General features: G+C 47.8%; 2 protein-coding genes across 2 annotated transcripts; one reads left to right on the forward strand and one right to left on the reverse strand.

Moving 5' to 3' along the window:
* Positions 1-435: 435 nt before the first annotated feature.
* On the reverse strand, positions 436-6,325 carry LOC129737337 (uncharacterized). Its single transcript, XM_055726806.1, has 4 exons — positions 6,197-6,325; positions 1,713-1,854; positions 1,511-1,556; positions 436-532 (listed from the first exon to the last, which is right to left on the reverse strand). Exons 1-4 carry the CDS (start codon positions 6,323-6,325, stop codon positions 442-444), a joined length of 408 nt encoding a protein of 135 aa, XP_055582781.1. The 3' UTR covers positions 436-441.
* An 8,224-nt stretch (positions 6,326-14,549) lies between these two features.
* Positions 14,550-16,913, forward strand: LOC102055451 (histone H2A.Z). Its single transcript, XM_055700724.1, has 5 exons — positions 14,550-14,721; positions 15,198-15,275; positions 15,665-15,778; positions 16,238-16,367; positions 16,521-16,913. Exons 1-5 carry the CDS (start codon positions 14,719-14,721, stop codon positions 16,580-16,582), a joined length of 387 nt encoding a protein of 128 aa, XP_055556699.1. The 5' UTR covers positions 14,550-14,718; the 3' UTR covers positions 16,583-16,913.
* The last annotated feature ends 1,028 nt before the right edge of the window (positions 16,914-17,941 follow it).

The following is a 17,941-nucleotide window of genomic DNA, read 5'->3' on the forward strand; positions in this document are numbered from 1 at the left end:
TGTCCCAGACAGTTTCAACCCAGCCTCCAGGAGTCAACAGGAAAGTTCTCATCACCCTCGCTGGACAGGAAGGAGAGCGAAAAGGGGGCTCCCTCAAAAAGGGGTCTTTGTAGCAGAAAATTCACATTTCAATAACTCATTCTATACCAGTATGGGTCTTGTCCCTTGCCTTGACTGGGAAGTCACTGATGGAAATACACACGTAATCAGATCACAGGCATTTTATGCACCATGTCACCTAATTTTTTAAATCTTGTTAGGCTAACCGGGTTTTTCAGTTTTCTTGCCACAGGTAGAGCTGCACTACCAACAGTACAAGGAGAAGGCATTAGAAATGCTGGAGTAGCTTCATTAATGGATTGCCTACAGCACCGGCTTCCCCTCCTCCCCAGGAGGAGCTGGGAATGCAGCTGTAATGGGAAGGAAGAGGAATAGCTCAGGTTACCCTGCTTCAAGTGCCATGGTCATGTTCCTGAGTGCCCCTACTGCCAGGTTGAAGGAGGAGTGGGGATGGCCCTGCCCCGCAGCCTGCCTGCAGGAGGGCAGAGAGAGGCAAAGAAAGTGGTAAGAGAAAGTGCAGAGGAAAACCTGAGTTGAAACGTTTTAAAGTGAGATAAGAATAAAGAAGGAAACAGGCATGTATAAATCAGTGTCCTGAAATGTGACCCCTTTAAAATTTTCAGGCCCTGATTTGGGAAACATCCTTACTCAGAAAGGTGCCATAGCTTCAGCCTTTCTCTAAGTACAGCTGTCCTTAAAGATGTCCTGGTTCACAACCCCTGTCTCACAGGCACAGTTACTTCTGCCCTAAAAATCCTGCAGCCTGATGCTCTTCTGTGCCTGGAAGAAACATCCAACATGCCCCACACACACACACGCCCACACCCCCCACTTTTTGGGTAGCACAGTAACTTTCCCCATCCTTTACATTTCTCAGTAGGAGTGGGAGGGTTTTGGGGGACACAGCTCAGGCTCCCACCACGGGTGTAATGACTATGGGTACCACAGCATATGCACACATCAGGCACAGCTGCCTCACTTATGTGTCAGAAAACTCTTGAGAGCATGTACCAAGAGCAGGGAATTAATACGCTGCCATAACTTGATTTTCCATTGGCTCAGCAGCTACTGGCCCTCTCCCCTCCTGCACCTGTGCATTTTTCCCACTGCCCACCTGGGGCTCAAGCATTCCCAAAAGGCTGTACAGCAGCGACAACATCCCTCTGCCCACTTGCTGTTGAGATACTTTCTTCCCACGGATTTAAAAGATAGCAATAGCAGGTAGGAAAAGCAGAGTGAAAAATCCAACCCACAGTGAGAAGTGGGGAGCACCTCGTCTCCCCACTGCTGCCCCATGCTCCTCCCTCCTGCTGGTGCAGGACAGCTGAGCACAGCTCTCCCCCCAAAGCACTGCCAGCTCTTTTTCCTTCCCCCATGCCACGGTAGTCTTTCCCTGGGAGAGGGCAATTTCCCATGGCAGGAGTTGGGGTTTTTTTTTTTTGCTCCTCACCTGAACCAGTGCATGGCCATGTCCTCATTTTTTTCCACTCCAGCTCCTGGGTGTGAGGCAAGGTAGCAAAGTCATAGTTAGGATATAAAATATAGTATCCAAAATCCAGCAGTGTGGTGGTGTACCACATAAAGTAGAGCCATGTTTCTGCCTCTGACTTATACTCTGGCAGCAAGTTAGCTACAGCTTGGAGAAATGTTACCTTGCAAATACCTCTGTCCCAGGATGTGCTGGGCATGGGGGTACCCCAGGCGAGCATACACATGAGCCACATGGAAATGGAAGTCCTTGTAGCACAGCAGGATGTAGAGCAGGAGGAAGCCAGTAGTGACTACAGTTGCCAACTGTAAAAGAGAGGAGCAGTCATGATGCAAGGAGAAAAGGAAGCAGAGGACCAGCTACAGCAAATATTTCATCTGAGCCTCCTGAAGCTATTTCCCACAGAGAAATGGGAGGAAAGTCTCACATAACCACAGAAAATCAAAGCCACCTTTGACAGAGAGCCAGTATCAGCACCCATTGAAGCTGGCAGAAAAGGTGCCACCAACTTCAGTGAGCAGTGGATCAGCTCCTGAGTTAATATCCCCTTTAAGCTCTGCTGCAGCAAAGGAAACTACAGTCATTTCATTTTCTAGTGGTCCTTCTGAAGAAAAGAAAGCCAAAAAAAATCATAAGGCAACATCAGGTTTTTACAAGCAATTCATCAAGGAGGCTGGCCAGAAGGAGCTTCATTCCCTAGGCAGCCAGGTCCTCAGCCCACAGCTGCCTGCCGCCAACTGCAGCAACACTGTATGGACGTGAATGCTCCCTTTGTGAATGTCCCTGGTTCATAAACCCTTTCATCCCATGTTACAGTAAGGACATGTCACCAACATCCGCACCTGACAGGACAATAACCTTGGGTCTGAAACTCTTCTTGCACCCAAGGTATAAATCAGCAAAAGCCTTATGTACTGCACCAGCAGGGAAAAAAAGATGAGAGACCAGAATTGGGCTGTTTGCTTTTTGATGCCAAATTGGATTTTCTTTGTTCAGTGAACTAGCTATTAGCTTCCAGTGAGAGGAGCTGGCAATTTGAGTAATCACTTCTCGGTGGGGTCAGAGATCCCTGGCTGGGGAAAGAATAGCAGGGTTAGGAAAAGGCTTTGGCAGCCCCATGCAGAGCCTCCTGCCAGCACATTTTACCAGCAGCTCTTTGCCTCCCCATGGGGGAAAGCAGTGTGCCTCAATGGCACCAGCACCACAGAAAGTAAAATCCTTCCGTACTACATGGGGAGGTGGAGGCCAGCTATAGTCCTGGGTGGAAGACATGGGTCTTTGAAAACAACACTAGAGGCAAATGCTGAGCAGGTTTCTCAGTGTGACCCTGTGCTGAGAGAAACCACGCTGATGGTGTGTGATCCAGAGGAGACCATTAATGCTCATCCTTCAGTTCTGTAGCTTCGTGCAAGCAATGTTGGACTCTTGGGTCTAATGTTCATGGAGATGTACCAAAGTATGTGCAGGTTCCCTGCATGACACTGTCTCTTTCTCTCTTGTGGACGCAGAAGCAGAGCAGATATGAGCAGCCCCATTTCAATGGCTAAGTCAGAAAGAAGTCCTCAGGCACATCCAGTGACCACGGCTGTCACAAAACAAATGCACTTCTTCATCTGGCCATAATTTGTTGCTATGGGTACTTGTGAAAAGCAGCTACAGCGTGTATGTGGGTTTGTCACCATGCCATGCTCAGAATGAGCCAAGGGGACAAGAAGCAGCTGAAAAGGATGACAAGATGCAAGAGCATTAACAGCCAGGGGCTCCTCTGGCCACTACAGATGGTTTGATGTGACTGATACAGATGGGTGCAAAAGCAAACTCCCCTCATTTTTTTGGGGGGGTGGCACATGAGATACGTGCAGACCATTGCAAAGTTAACGGTGCATTTAAGTCCTGATCTGCTTCCCAGCTGTCCATAGAGCTTGAGGGCAGAGGTGGCAGGGGTCTGGCATTTCCTTGCTGTACATGGGGGCTCCTGCACTCCCACACACCACGATCAGCTACAGCTGGAGGCAGCAGGTTGCTTGTCATCTAATGAGGACCCAGGTCCTGGTTCAGGCCCATCTCTAACAGGGAATAGTGAATGCTAAGGATTAAATGAGCCTAGTTAGCTAATTAGGCTAAGTAGACAAAATAGGTAATCAATAATGACATGCAAATGCCCCATTTGATTTGCTGGCTGATGAGTTTAGGGACATAAGAAATTCTGCAGTTCTGTTTGAGACATCCCCCACCCCATTCAGCCCATGTGATGCTATTGCTCAGACGGGTAATTCTTAGTCATTTTGACAAAACCAGCTTTCTTGTAATGCAACAGGGACCTGTGGGCCTGAAATCACTGATGGGTATGTAAATTCCCTGCGAGTTCAAGAGGAAATGCAAGTCGTAAATTGATCTGGTTACTGCTGAATGCTTTTGCTTTTATTTGAAAGAGGAAATGATACTCCTGAAAAAAACTGTGGTGGCTAGAAATAGGGTAAGAAGTGCTCCCTGCTGTAGACATGGCTCCTGTTAAGGGTCCAGCTCAGGCAAAGCTGAATGCGGATTTCTGGTGAAAGGAAGGGCAGCGTTTCTGAAGCAGAGCAAAGGCTGTCGAGTAAGAGGCTGGTTTCACACAGTGACTGTGCACTTTCTAACGCTGTCACTGTGCTATTTTGTCATTGTTACTGGGGCTGGAATGTGTCGGGGAATGTTTCAGGTGGTTGCAGGAGATAGGGTGCAAAATGCTGCAAGAAGCAGCAGCAGTGCTTTTATGGGTGCAGGTCTGGGGGCTGCAAGATGCTCATGGCTGTGTCTTCTTTATGCTCCATGTGAGGCTGCCTGAAGCGTCAGGAAGGGAGGGGGAAATGTGGTGGCTGGGAGGAGCTGTTTCTATTGTAGATCTGGTACATCCACTACACATAACAGCAAACAAAAAAGTGACTACTAAGTGAAAGGGAAAAGGACACGGTGAGAAAGGTGCTGCAGGTCACAGGGGAAACCTCTACAGCTAGGCTGCAGCCATGGACCACCCCCATGGGGGTATATCCCAGCATGAATGTTCCCTGTGGGACACCACCTCCCCATGGTGACGGAGATGGTCACCCATCTGCTGCTGGTAGTTCCTGCTCTCATTGCTGTGGTGACACTGTGCCTGGGTCCTGCAAGGCAGGTAGCTCAGGAACAACTGGATGCCCACTTTTTGTCCCAGGCTGTTTTTTGCAGTGAGGCTTTCAGCTTTTTGCAGTTGTGTAGGCACTGTCAGATGTGGCAAGTGGGAGGTGTCATGGGCAGTTCCTTTAGAAATGGTCCACTGAGCACTGCTAATCTGATTTTTAGTTTTTGTGGATTTTTTCTATTTTCTTTTTCTAAGCCTTCCTAAAGGGCAAGGAAGACCAAGACCCGTGCACAGCAAAAGGCAGGTGCACAAAATGCTGGAGCGCACTGATACCAGCTCTGGCAGATGGCACCACAAACAGACCTTGCTTGGCTGCCCACCAGCATCTGACCAGGCATCTAAAAGCATGCAGCTAGTCCCACAGCAAGCAGGGATGTTAGCATACGTTTTCATCAGCACTTAACAAAAATACTCCTTTGCTCTCTGCTTTGGCTGTGGCTGCATCTGTGCTCAGGTAAATGTTGTGCTGTTTTAAATGTCTCCAAGACAAAGAGGGGAGATGTAATGATGTTTCTCAAGAAGTGGCTGCTGACAGGGAGGGGGAGGGGACACCCAGAAGTGAGATCTCCCTGCAGGAGGTATGGAGAGGGAGGCATGAGCCCCATGGGCTTCCTCCAAGCTGGCTGTCCACAGCCCCTTGCCCACACAGCTGGCACCGGAGACTGAAGACAGGTCCCTGAAACTGAGGTATCCTCGGAGACCCCAGCTGGGCAATGAGATTAATCTACCTCAAACACAGGAATATGGGGACCTTGTTACATTGCCCCATGCAGGAGTGTTAAGCAGACCACTGGCCTGAAACCACCTTTGTAGTCTTGTGGGGAGCTCTTGCTTGCTCATCCCACCCTTCTGTGGCGGCTCTCAGAAACTACTTTGCACATTTCAGACCTTGCATCTTGGGGCTGTTCTACAGCAAGAGGAAGCCCAATAGTATTGGTGGGGCTATGCTGGTGAACCAGGCAGGGGGGGGAGCCAAACCAGGCTGTGCATGTGTATTTCAGCAACCTGGTTCCTACAACAGCTTCAGCATCTCACCTGCACTGTCACCCATGTGCCCGGTGATCAGGACCAAAAAGGTGATCAAGGGGAATGCCTAAAAATCCCACCCATAATGATTGTGATGGAGGAATGCCACATTGCTGTGCATGAGCAAAAGCCCCTGCTTCCCAGACTCTGCATTGCAACAACTGTTGGTGAGTTCTACATTTGAGTTTTCTGTGCCCATGAGCAGAAAGTCCCAGAGACTTTCACAGAGGCTTCAGTGACATTGCAATCTAGTCTGGGCAAAGTCATGGCACTGAGAAAGGCACCACAAGACTCACATTTGAGAAGCTGTTGTGTGCAGGCAGCTCCCTGTGGCTTCAACCCACCCTGCTACCAGTGGCTTTCAGGAAATCGCTCACTGCCATGCCTGGCCGTCTGCAGGATCCGGAGTGTCATATCACACCCCAGTGCCAGTGCTCCCACCCAGAGCTCATCCCCACACTTACCTCCCACCTGCTCCACGTTGAGCTGGGAGGGTGCGGGTTGCCACCCCCTGCAGAGAGATTTGCCCAGCAGGTATCTCTGCTGCCCCTTCCTTCCTGTCGCCGCCGCACTGCAGGCTTTGTGCCTCCCATCTCTCCCTCTCACAGGAGGTCCAAGTGCCTCATTTTAACCTGGTCTGATCCCCAGCTCACCAGGCACTGCTGTCACTCTGCCATAAGTCTTCCCTGTTACCATCCCTTAGTTTTGTTCCTGATTTATGGTAGCAGTATCCCAACTGCTTCACTAAGATAAGAGGGATGGATACACATCGCCTTGAAGAGTCACAAAAAAGCGGATGCTGCTCCTGCCAAAACTGCTTCAAACCATCGATGTTTAACTCCCTCTGTATTGAATGTTTCTCTTCTTTCAGACTGCTCCCAGGTGTTGCAAGCCCCCACCAGTAAATCATTGTATCTAGCAAACTTTATGAAGGTGTTTTTTTTTTTTCTTTCTTCTTTTTGCATGAGAAGGAAAGTGCTTCACAAGCAACGGTAATGCTACCTGCCACTGCAAATGTTCAGTATCTTGTTATTTCAATTGCATGGCCTCCACAAGCATGTGGGGGTCTGATGTGTTGGATTTTGGACAAATGCAAGAACATGTGAAACAGAACAAGGTCTTAAAAAGATTGGTCAGGATGAGTTTGGTACAATGCTCTGGGTGATGCTCTTGTTTGTGTTGAGAAAGGAATGTACTCTGAACAAGAAAAGGTTCCACTGAGGATGTTAAAGTAAAGGAATGTACTCTGAATAATTAGAAAAGATAAGGTGGACATCTGAAGGAGATAAGGAGACCACAAGTCAGGAAATCGTTGAACAAAGAAAATTGAAAGGTTTATTCCACCTAGATCCCACCTATTATGAATTGAATGATTGGGTGTCAAAATCAAATGAATATGTATGTAAAGATGTTGTAACCTCTCATGAAAACTGTATAAAATACCTAACTTTTCACTGAAGACTTCAGAGCTAGTTTGTCTGGTGCGAATCAGCTAGCTCCCCAATGTTGCACAAAATAAATACCTTTGCTGCTTAAAGACAAAATTCATCTCTGAGCAGTTACTTTATGCTGTTTTGGCATCACATCCAGGCCCAGTGCCAGGTGAGAAAATTAGAAAAGATGCAATGATGAATAATCAGGAAATTATCAAAACATATAAAGCCCCCACAAAATTTGACAGAATGGGATTATTTTTTTTTTAAGCTAGGAAAGAGCTTACTTGTTTGAGGCAGTCATTTTACAGCTGTATAGTTATGCCTCTATTTATCTGCAGTAACTCTACCTAGTGACTTTTAAAGATTAAATCCCATTTTGCTTTCACATCTAAGAAAAAAATCTCTTTTTAACACAAGATCCCTAATGCATGTTACCTTTCCTGCTCTGAAGTCGTAGCAGAGGATCTTAGGTGGATGGCTGTCAGACAAGATCCATCTTGTGTGAAATGCTGACCTTGCCTGGCTGCCTGATAGCAAAAAATAAAATGTTTTTCCTTCCAATTTTACAGCATGATAAATGCTGTGCTTTGGTTTTAAAGGCAACCCCACCCCCAAAGAACAAGGCTATCTCTTTGGCAGTGATGACTCAGCCTAAAAATCTTTCTGAAAAGGAAGCCCTTCATACTTCTGCCTTTTATTTCTTATGTTATGCTGCCACCATTGGTCCAATCTCATTTGCTCAGTCACAGCCCCATTACAGTTGAAGACATCCATCTCTATGCCCCTGGTCAAAGTGTGAACCATTTTCACAGTATATCACATTTAATTGGACATTAATAGTCATACTGCAGGATCAATTGCTTCCAAGTGCAAACTTATGCATTAAGGAAACGAAAATAACTCAGAAATATCTAAAATGAGTCCAGAGCAGAAGGACCTTCACTGCAGTAAAGGAAGAGACAAAACAAGGTGAGGAGCCTAAGACCTTTTTTTTTTTTTAATCTACAATTATTAGAATTTAAAGATACATTAAAAAAAGAAATCCACAACCAACCTCTCCAGGAACCACCCTGCATCTGCATTTCCAAATTTTGGCAGAAGTGAGCTCCTGAGTAAAGGTGTATTTGTAATAGTTATATTCATACTGACACCTCGCCTCACTCTGTGAAACCGGTACTTTTCTCAGTATATAACAGCCTAGGGCTTGCAGTTCTTTATTGCAGATGACTAAAAATGAGAATATTGTTGTTGTTGATGTTATTATATTATTATTATTTTTATTAAATATGCATTATTCAGTGAGGGCCATGCCATCTGTATTACAAGCCAGGTGGAGTACAGGGTCTCATTGCAGTTGTAAATTTGAGTTGCTTCCCTACAAAAATCTTTTAATTTACACCACAAGGAGGCAGTAAACCAAGTTGCCCCTCTAGAAACTAATGATGGATGTAGTCGCTGTCTCTACCAAAAAAGAATTGGATCCCTTCTACCTGCAATGACTTTAGCAAGGAAAGGGTAAGACCCCAGTGCATTTCTCTCTGTTCTTCCAAGGGGCAGATGGCATTTCTTTTTTCCCTTTCATCTTCACAGAACAAGTTGTGAAGAACCATTTCCAGCTCCTGCAAAGGGGCATTTTGATTGAAAACCTGGACCCAGCCATGTTCAGGAAAAACACTATTTTCTTCCCATTTCTTTTTCACATAAAGGATTTCTCTAATCACACAGTTTCTCTTTCCCTCCTTGCTGCTTTCGTGTGGTCAGAGCTAGAAGCGCTTGGATACTCCAATTGAAAGGTGGATGTCAAGTGCTAGAAGAAGAACGGGTGCTGTGAGTGTAAAGAGTTAATAGGACAAGGTCATGGTCTGGGAGAGCTGGTGACTAGACTGAAGTCCTACAGAGAAAAGAAAGGATTTTCTTTTCAAAGGATTGCACTGAAAGCCAGATGTGAAACACTGTGTTCATCCTTTCTCATTTGTTAACATTCGCAACTCTCTTTCCCAAATTAACTTAAACCTTTTAGACATAAGACTGATTGAAGAAACACACAATTATTGAAATAATTATGTGATACATATTAGCAAAAGAATGAACAAAAATAAGACATGCTCATAGCATACTGCCAGTTCAAATCAAACACAGTGATTTCACCACCTCAAGACACAGACTGTTTACAATCCACGCTTAGTCTAGGAGTGATGGTGGATTAAACAACAAAAAGTGATTTGTCCAAAAAGGTTTTTCCAGGTGGCTTTCTTAGGAAAAGAAATTGGTATAACCAAATTGCTACAACCAGTGCAAGCCTATTTAATTACAGTGTCCTCTGGATATAGGTATCACACAGAAAATCAGATCCACCCTGAGAGTTCCCCAACTTGAACACAGTTGGAGTAGGTACTTGCATATGGCTTTAAAGCACAACACAAAATATAATGTAAATATTACTTCAGTTACTGGACTGAATGGAGCTCAATATGGGTAATGGGGAGGACTGAGGCATGCAGCAGCAACAAGAAGAGTGGGGGAGGATAAGTTTCTGCATAAGATGATGGGATGGGTGAGGGTAAGGAGTTCTGGCTGGCACCATCTCTGACAGACTCTCATTTCATTTTGTCTAACTAGCTATAGGTTTCTTTCACAGCTGGTTAAACAAGAACAAGATAAAAATCTATTCAGACGAGTCATTATGACACTATTAATAGCTGATAGAAGAGTGTACAATGAATGCCAGCATAGATATAAGGGCAGTTCAAGTCTCTCTGAAATCAGTATGCAAGTGTTATCCGCAGATCTATTACAGAGACGTGTGAAGCTGTTTCCAGATACAGATTAATAAATGTATCTGTTAGACCAAACAGTTGCACCGGTTCATCACCAGACAGAACACAATAGTGCAACCAGAGAGGATGTGATTTTTCCTGAACCCAAATACAGCAGCTGGCAGACAGACCAGCCAAGCAGAACCCTGTTATTTGATAGAGGTCCTGCAAAAGAGCAGCAGGGAAGCCCTCTGCAAGGAGGTAAGACCCCAGGGGCAAATATAAGCCATACTGTAGTTGATCTCACCACAAAAAATGAGCCTAAGTGAATGTAAGCAGTGGTTACAGGCAAAAAAAAAACCCCAAAAAAACCCCAACCAACCAAACAAAACCAAAAAACCCAACCCACCAAACCCAAGCTAAATTGCCCCCCTAAGCGGGAGTTAGGTCAAAGTTAAGCGTATTAAAACCTCTGACTAAAAGTTGCGTGCTGAAAGTAAGCTGTCTCTCTTTAGCCGTCACCAAAAAGATTCATTCTTCAAATGCCTTCTCCTGTGTGACTCTGAAATTCCCTAGATATTCAAATTTGGATCCAGGAATACCATGGCAGGGCTGAGCACCTAGGTGTGTATCTCCCACATAAACTTGCTCTGGATCCAGAAACTGCAATGTTCCCTAAGGGATGTGATACAAAGAGCTTTCTGGGAGCACTTCATCTGTTAGTCTACTAATGAAGATGATCTCCACCACTTCTGCAGGAACTAAAATGCTGCAAGAAACAACTTCAGGAGAGAGTCTAAATGATATCGTGTTCATAGCCTAGTAGTTAGTGATGGGTGAGAAGCTGTCCCTGCTTTAGAGAGCATATTCGTATTTTACAGGCAAGTGAAAATGAGTGCCAGTCTCCAAGGAAATCATATTACATAGCAGACAGGGTAGAAAGGAAAGCAGCACTACATCTCAGTTCTCCTAAGACATGATGAAAAATGGGCTCTAAGAACATAGCCAGGCGATTGAATGTCCCTCAGCTACAACTCTCCATCTGCAAAGAGGAGGTAATCTTTATCTGGTAGCTCACGCTGCAAGGCTGCCTGCCTCCCAGCAAGGACCTGCACAAAGCCTGCTAAGGCAAGGCACAGTGCTCAGCGCTGGCAGGTGTGCCACCAGCAAAGCTGTCCACCCTCATGGGATGGGTGGGAAGTGCCTGTGGTCCAGGACACTGTATCAGTGGCCTCTCTGTTCAATTGCATGTATCACACTACAATAGAAGGAGGTCAGTCACAAGATAGCTAACACAAACAAAGGTTTAGTACAATTACAACATCTTGTAATGAGAAGCATCAGAAAAACTTAATACTAACAAAACAATGGCACAAGGGCTGGGTAAATGATGTAAAGCCCTTCACCACTGTGACCTTCGGAGGTAATAAAAAGATACCCCAGCACACCACGCCACTGAGACCACAGGGCATGAATACCATTAGACAAGTCCAACTACCAGCAATTTGCTTTCCAGACCTACAAAACAACATCTTTCCTCACCAGGTTCCACATAACCTTCCCTTTTAAAGAGATTTTTCACTTCCTTAAAGGGACCTATTAATGTTAATTGGACCAATAAAGTACAATTACTTTGCTCTGCCCCACTTGAAGCAATATCTTCCTTTTCCCTCATGAGGTGATTACATTGTAAAAACTAGATAAGACATTTGGGATGTAGGCCTGAGGTACTGGTTTCATTAGGAAGTTAGTTTTAATTTCTCTGTATATTTATATTCTCTGTATATTTACTGGGGGGTGTGGGGGGGTGGGGGTTGTGCTTTTTTGAGAGGCTGGTTAGTTAGCACTGGGTGATCCAACGTGTCCCTAACCTGATCAGTTTGGTAAACAGACATCCTTGCATTAGCTTAACCTGTGGTGTTAGGCTGCCTTGCCTGCGTAATCCCAGCCGTAAGGAGCCCCAAGCAGCTGAAAGCATGCAGCCAAAGCAAGCCGTCAGGGAAGCTCATGTGGGAAGCAGGGATTGTCTCCATCTGGTAAGATGTCTTTTTGTTCTGCTTTCTAGCACTTCTGTGGACGGAAATTGGGGAGAAAAATCAGGTTTTTTCCTCCTACATCCCAAATTCTGTTTGCAGAGGGTCTTATGGCCTGCAGCTTGGCTTGTCTTTCCCTCAACAAAAAGGGCAAATGGATCCTTGCTGTAGGCACTTTGGACAGAAATAATTTTAAAATAGGAAGCTGAATGAAATCTTAACTTTTGCAGGTTCTGTAAAATCTTGAGGTTTGTTTTTAAACTTGTTAAAAAATCCAAACCCTCTTATCTTCTTACTTGCTGAAGGACATCATAAACAACCAATGCTTCAAATAGGCAGAGGCACCAGACAGTTACATAAAACAAACCACCAGATTTCTGCATGTAGGAGTGTCTGTGCTCAACTCAGTCCTGTCTGTGTGTGTGTGTGCATGCGTGCCTGGAAGTAGGTCTCTCCACCCTGAAGCCGTAGCAGCTAGCTCAAAATGCCTGAACTGAAACTGGTGTTGGAGGCATTGATGCTGTGGCCTTGGGCTGGCTGGAGGCTCCAGGAAAGGGTCCTTGGCAACCAGGCAGCCAAGTATTTGGAGTCAGCTGTAGGAGCAGGAGAGCCACAAAGTTTAAAATCTTTACAGTTTCAGTGAGAAGCTGGCAATACCTTGAAGTGGAGCTCTAGGGATCAGAACATACCCTCCTATTTTACAGCTCTGATTATTTTACATGTTGTAGACGTGAAGAAAGTAGAAAAGTTATGGCGATGAGAGTATCCTCACAACTTTATGCCCTCAGCTCTACCTCCCATTAAATGTCTGTCTGTAAGAGTACTCATCATGCTTGGGACCCTTCGATATCCAGGTAGAGGAAAAACACACATGATGGCCTACTAAATGGTAGATTTGTGATTAAATTGGTAAAGCACGTATCAGATCGAGCTAGTCTTCCCTCTAAAGACCTGTTCTGCCACTGGAGGGTCAGGGTCTCCCCCTGAGGTCAGTGCCTGATCACAGATGAATGGTGTATCTCTCAGATAACAGAGATTTACGGTGTTCTGAATGAGCACAAGGAATTGTCACTTTTTTGGAGTTGAAGGAGGTGCATTAACTGACAACACCCCCAGCTGAGCTCTGAGGTTAATGGCTAGGCTGCTTTTTTTCTAAAGTAGAAATAATGATGCTGTACTGAAAATGGCACCTGAAAACAAAAAAAACAAAAAAAAAAAACAACAAAAAATGCGGCTAGGGCTTCGTTTCAGGGTAATACAGGCAGGGGTTTGAAGTGGCCAAGCAGAGGGCATCTGCGCTGCATTAATTAAATGTAACACTTGGAACCAAATTCATGATTAACAGTTTTTAACCATAGTTTGTGAAATACCCAGCAAGACAAATGGGGCTGAGGCAGGGTTGCCCTTGGTAATCACGCATCTCTTGCATAAGATGGAAGTAAAAATAAAGACCAGTGCACATGTGTGGAGTTGTTGGCCGTGCTGGCACTTCCCCACCCCCAGCATCATGAAGAGTGGGCGCAGCTCCGGCCTCGTCCAAACGGCCCGGGCCAGCCCCGAGCTTTCACTAATGCCGTGCCATCGCGCCTCATCCAAGGCCGGGGTGTGACATTCTTCAGGCTGCTTCTGAGGTGCTTTGTGCACCAAGTCAATTAACCTTGTTGGGGAAGGCTTCAAGCAGCAGCGCCGTGAGCCTAAAGCAGCTTGAGTAAAAGGCGAGGCAGAGCGAGACACGAATGGGACCCGGCAGTAAATAACCCGCATGAAGCGAGTCGAGGCGCCGGGCAACCTCAGACAACCGCTCCTCCTGCCGCCGATCCCACCGAGCCCGACGCGCCGGCCCCCGCCTGCGCGGCAGCGGCCGCCGCCGCCTTCCTGGAGCGCCAGCCGGGTCCCTGCCCCTCCGCAAGGCCCGGGGCAGGGGCGACAGGCAGGGCCCGGGCCTTGCGCCGCCGCTGGGGGGAGGCGCGCGACGGCCGGGCGGCCCTGGGGCCGGGCGGTTGGCGGGGCGCCGAGGCCGCGGCCTGAGGCGACGGCCGGGCGGCTGCCCCTCGGGAGGCCGCTCCGGCTCGCAGACCGCTCCAGGTACGCTGGTGTTTGATTTTATATTGTATTTCAGTCAGACTTAAGCGCCCTGAGGGTGAGACCCGTTATCGGGAGTCGTAAGGCGACTGCCCCGCCCGGCAGCAGCCCGCGGGAGGCGCCCCGCGCCACCCCACACAGCAGCGGCGCCGCGGGAGCGCGTCCCCAGGCCGGGACGTGCGGGGACTGCGCCTCCGTCTCCCGGAAATAACGGGACAGAAACGCAGAGCGGAGGGGGGGCTTCGGGCCGGGAAGCTCTACTGGGCGATGCCAGGCAGGGCCCTGCCGTTGGCCTTCGGCGCTGGGGCAGGCAGAGCCCCCGGCTCGGCTCTCCCGCCTGTCTCCTAGGCCGTCATACTGCTGCCCTAGGTAGGCGCCTGTCGCTTTAAGCAGGGGCGGGCCTCTCCCGCAACCTGCATTGCGAGGCCGGCACCGCCCCACCCGGCCATTGGTTGTCGCTGGGGGAGAGCGGCCCGCCCCCGCCCGCAGCCATTGGCTGGGGGCGAGGCTGGGGTTCCCGGATGCAGGCACGTTCGGCCGTTATAAAGCGCTGGGGGAAGGCGGGAGCGGACGCAGTTTGAATCGCGGCGGGTCGGGCCAGGTCGGTGCTGTCAGCCGGGCTCCGTGCGTGCGGGACGCTCTCTTCCTTTGCCTGCGCGGCGCAGCGCTCCGGTTCGCGATGGTGAGGAGCCGTCAGGGGCCCGCTCGGGCGCGGGTGGGCTATCGGGGGAGTCCGGGATCGCGGTGGTGCGGCCCTTGGGATCAGATGGGAGCGCGCGCGGGGGAGGGGGCCGCCGTCGCGGCGGCGCGCGCCGGTGGGCGCGTTACCTGCCGGTAGGCGGGGGGGGGGGGGGGGGGGGGGGGGCAGCAGTGTCGCACGCGCACTGGTGCCGCCGGAGAGAGGGAGTGGCGGTTGCGCATGCGCCCGGGAGCGGCCTGTGCCGCTAGGTGTAGCGGGCAGCGCGCAGGCGCGCGTGCCTCCCCGCGGGAGGGCGGGGCCGGAGGGGGCGCAGCGCATGCGTGGTGGGGCGGCGCGGTGCCAGCGCGAGCCCTGACCGCTGTCCCTCGCGGGTACGGTGTCGCTGAGGTGGGAGGGGGTGACGGATGTAGCGCCGGCGGCGGGTGCAGTGGCTCTTAGACACCTCTTCTCTCCGCTAGGCTGGTGGGAAAGCTGGGAAGGACTCTGGAAAGACCAAGACCAAAGCAGTGTCCCGTTCTCAGCGGGCTGGATTGCAGGTGAGCAGGCACGGGGACATGGGTGAATGAAAGCCAGGCTGGCCTCCCACCTCATGGTGGGTTGTATTGTGAAATCTGCACAGCCAGCTGTCAGTGTGTCCTCCAGAATGGTGTAAGGATCCATTTGATCCTTGAGTGTTAATGTCTGGCTTGACTATGTTTAGACCTTCTGCATATCTCTGCAGGAGGGAAGAGAAGTTGCTTGTGGCTAGAATTTTGAAGTTGCTGATGTGAACTTGGCATACAGTGTTCTTAGCTGGCTTCTCAGCTAGTGAAATGTCATCTGTACTTCTGCCACTGGGATTCTGTTGAGCAGCATGTGGTTTAGAGTAGCGGCTTTCTTTTTCTGTCTCTGTTATCACAGCCTGTTCATGCTTCTATTCTTCCAGTTCCCTGTTGGCCGCATCCACAGGCATCTGAAGTCTAGGACTACCAGCCATGGGCGTGTAGGAGCCACAGCTGCAGTGTATAGCGCTGCAATCCTGGAGTACTTGACAGCTGAGGTAAAGCTCCTGCAAGGACTGTAAGCAAGTTGGTCAACTCCAAACTGGCATAATAACCACAGCCTACTGTATTTTGCCAGTTTGGACCGGACTTTGAACCCTTCACTTGTTTTGAGCCAGTTTTAGTGCATGCATCATCAGGAGACCATGAAATACGCATAGGATGGGTGGGACCTTTTGTTCTGCAATGTGTGCAGACAAAATTGCTGTGAATTACAGGAAAGATGGAAGTCTGAAAGTATTTTACAACATGCTGTAATGGCACATTTTATATCTGCTGTGAAATACTCTGTTCTTGGGGATACTCAATGCAGAGCTGAAAAGGAGGAACCCTTTCAAAAGAGGCATCGCTTGCTGTCTTGGTGTCACAAATAATGTGTTTGGTATAAAATAGCCAAGGCCATGCATTTGATCTCACTTGATTTATGTAACTCGGTTTAAAGATGGTCTTGTCTTCAGGTTCTTGAGCTGGCAGGAAATGCATCCAAAGACTTGAAGGTGAAACGTATCACTCCCCGTCACTTGCAGCTTGCAATTAGAGGAGATGAAGAATTGGATTCTCTCATTAAGGCAACAATTGCTGGTGGTGGTATGTAAATTGCTTGATAACTTGTGATGACTTGGGTGGCAAGAACTCTTTAACAGATTAGAGGTTCTTAATGCTGTCAATTTATTTGAAGTGCAAATTTTAGGAAAACTATTGAAGAGAAATAACATGGTCTTAATTGTTGCTCTTTCTTAGGTGTAATACCACATATCCATAAGTCTCTCATTGGAAAGAAAGGACAACAGAAAACTGTCTAAAGGATACCAGGATTCCTTGTTATCTCAGGACTTTAAGTACTTAATTGTCCAGTGTTGGTGATTCCAGTGGACTGTATCTGTGAAACACAATTTTGCCTTTTTGTAACTTTGAGAAGCTAAGGCTCCCTTGAGCTTTCTAACAAACCAAATTTCTGCATTGAAGTCTTAACCGTATTTAAGTGTTACCATGGCTTCAAAGAAGCTATTGTATTTGTAGTGGGTTTTGATTGAGCTGACTGTTTTTAGATTGGTTTAAGTAAAGGAAATGTTTGGTTTTGTACAGACTTTTCATCCACTAGAGTGGAAATATTCAATAAATGTTATGTCAAGACTGATTGTCTCTTGTCCACTAAATACTGAAAAATTTGGTCTCGACTACACAGCCCTTGAAGAGTCATTCATTCTGTGGTTGACAACAGTTCCAAGAATATGCAACTGTGACAATTGTACCACCTGTGCTTGGAGTATCTGGAAATGGTTCTAGAGTAGCTGCCATTGGTAAATAGTATCAAGTGAAATGGCATGTGGGTTTTATCGTGCAAAGTTACATTCTTGCTAAATGAATGTGCTGTGTAGTGTGATGGTTGCCTTTAGCAGGGCAGGTGTGCTTGATGTCAGCCTTCCTAGAGGGAAGGAGTCAATTGTGGCAGAGGAAGCCTGTAAGATGAATGGGTGTTGAAAATTCAGAACTTCAGCTGCTTTCTTAATGGTAGAGCCTGGCCCGGTTTACTGTTTCATGTAAAATACCATGGGGAGACTTGATAAAAGCAGGTGCTGCACTGCAGCTGCCTCTGCTGGCTCATAATGTGTGAGTTGTGAGAAAGAGTCTAGTCTAAAACCTGCTTCTGAGGTAGCAGTCTGACAGCTTTTGTGTGGCTTTTCCATGTGTGGGCTTTACCTCTGCTGGCTGCAGGGATCTGCATTGGGAAGCACTTGCTTTCTGTTAGTCTGAAGTGATGAGGGCCCAAACTTGGAGTTTAAGGATGGAGTATTAAAGTTAGCGTCAACATCTGCCACACAGTGGCATCCTCAGGAGCAGGAGATTAAAGGGGGGTTCTGGTGATAGCTTCTTTAGCTGTGCTTCTTTTTCTGCAAGTTCATTTTTTACAGAGCAGGGCTGCCCCTTGCTGTGATAAGGGAAACCTCATCCTTCTGGTGAGGCTGTCAAGACTGGTTCTGTGGCTGGGGGCAGCAAGTTCTGTACGTTGCAAAAACTGCTCCTCCAGCAGTGAAATACTTCGAATAAAGTTGCCTCTGCACTGAACAGGCTCTTCTGTTTCTGTAGCCTCTTCCAGGTACCAATCCCTGCTGCAGCACTGTAGCTGGAAGGTGTTGACCTAGATTGTAATGTTGATTAGA

This window comes from Falco cherrug, chromosome 1 (genome assembly GCF_023634085.1).
Source record: "Falco cherrug isolate bFalChe1 chromosome 1, bFalChe1.pri, whole genome shotgun sequence".
Classification (NCBI taxonomy): domain Eukaryota; kingdom Metazoa; phylum Chordata; class Aves; order Falconiformes; family Falconidae; genus Falco; species Falco cherrug.

Excerpts from the sequence above, each read along its gene's own strand:
- LOC102055451 (XM_055700724.1), top strand. Across the intron at positions 15,276-15,664 it reads CTCAGCGGGCTGGATTGCAG|TTCCCTGTTGGCCGCATCCA; the intron begins GTGAGCAGGCAC and ends CTATTCTTCCAG. Across the intron at positions 16,368-16,520 it reads GGCAACAATTGCTGGTGGTG|GTGTAATACCACATATCCAT; the intron begins GTATGTAAATTG and ends GCTCTTTCTTAG.
- LOC129737337 (XM_055726806.1), bottom strand. The coding sequence starts at position 6,325 with ATGGGAGGCACAAAGCCTGCAGTGCGGCGGCGACAGGAAGGAAGGGGC. Across the intron at positions 1,855-6,196 it reads CAACGTGGAGCAGGTGGGAG|TTGGCAACTGTAGTCACTAC; the intron begins GTAAGTGTGGGG and ends TCTCTTTTACAG. Across the intron at positions 1,557-1,712 it reads GGGACAGAGGTATTTGCAAG|GAGCTGGAGTGGAAAAAAAT; the intron begins GTAACATTTCTC and ends CCTCACACCCAG.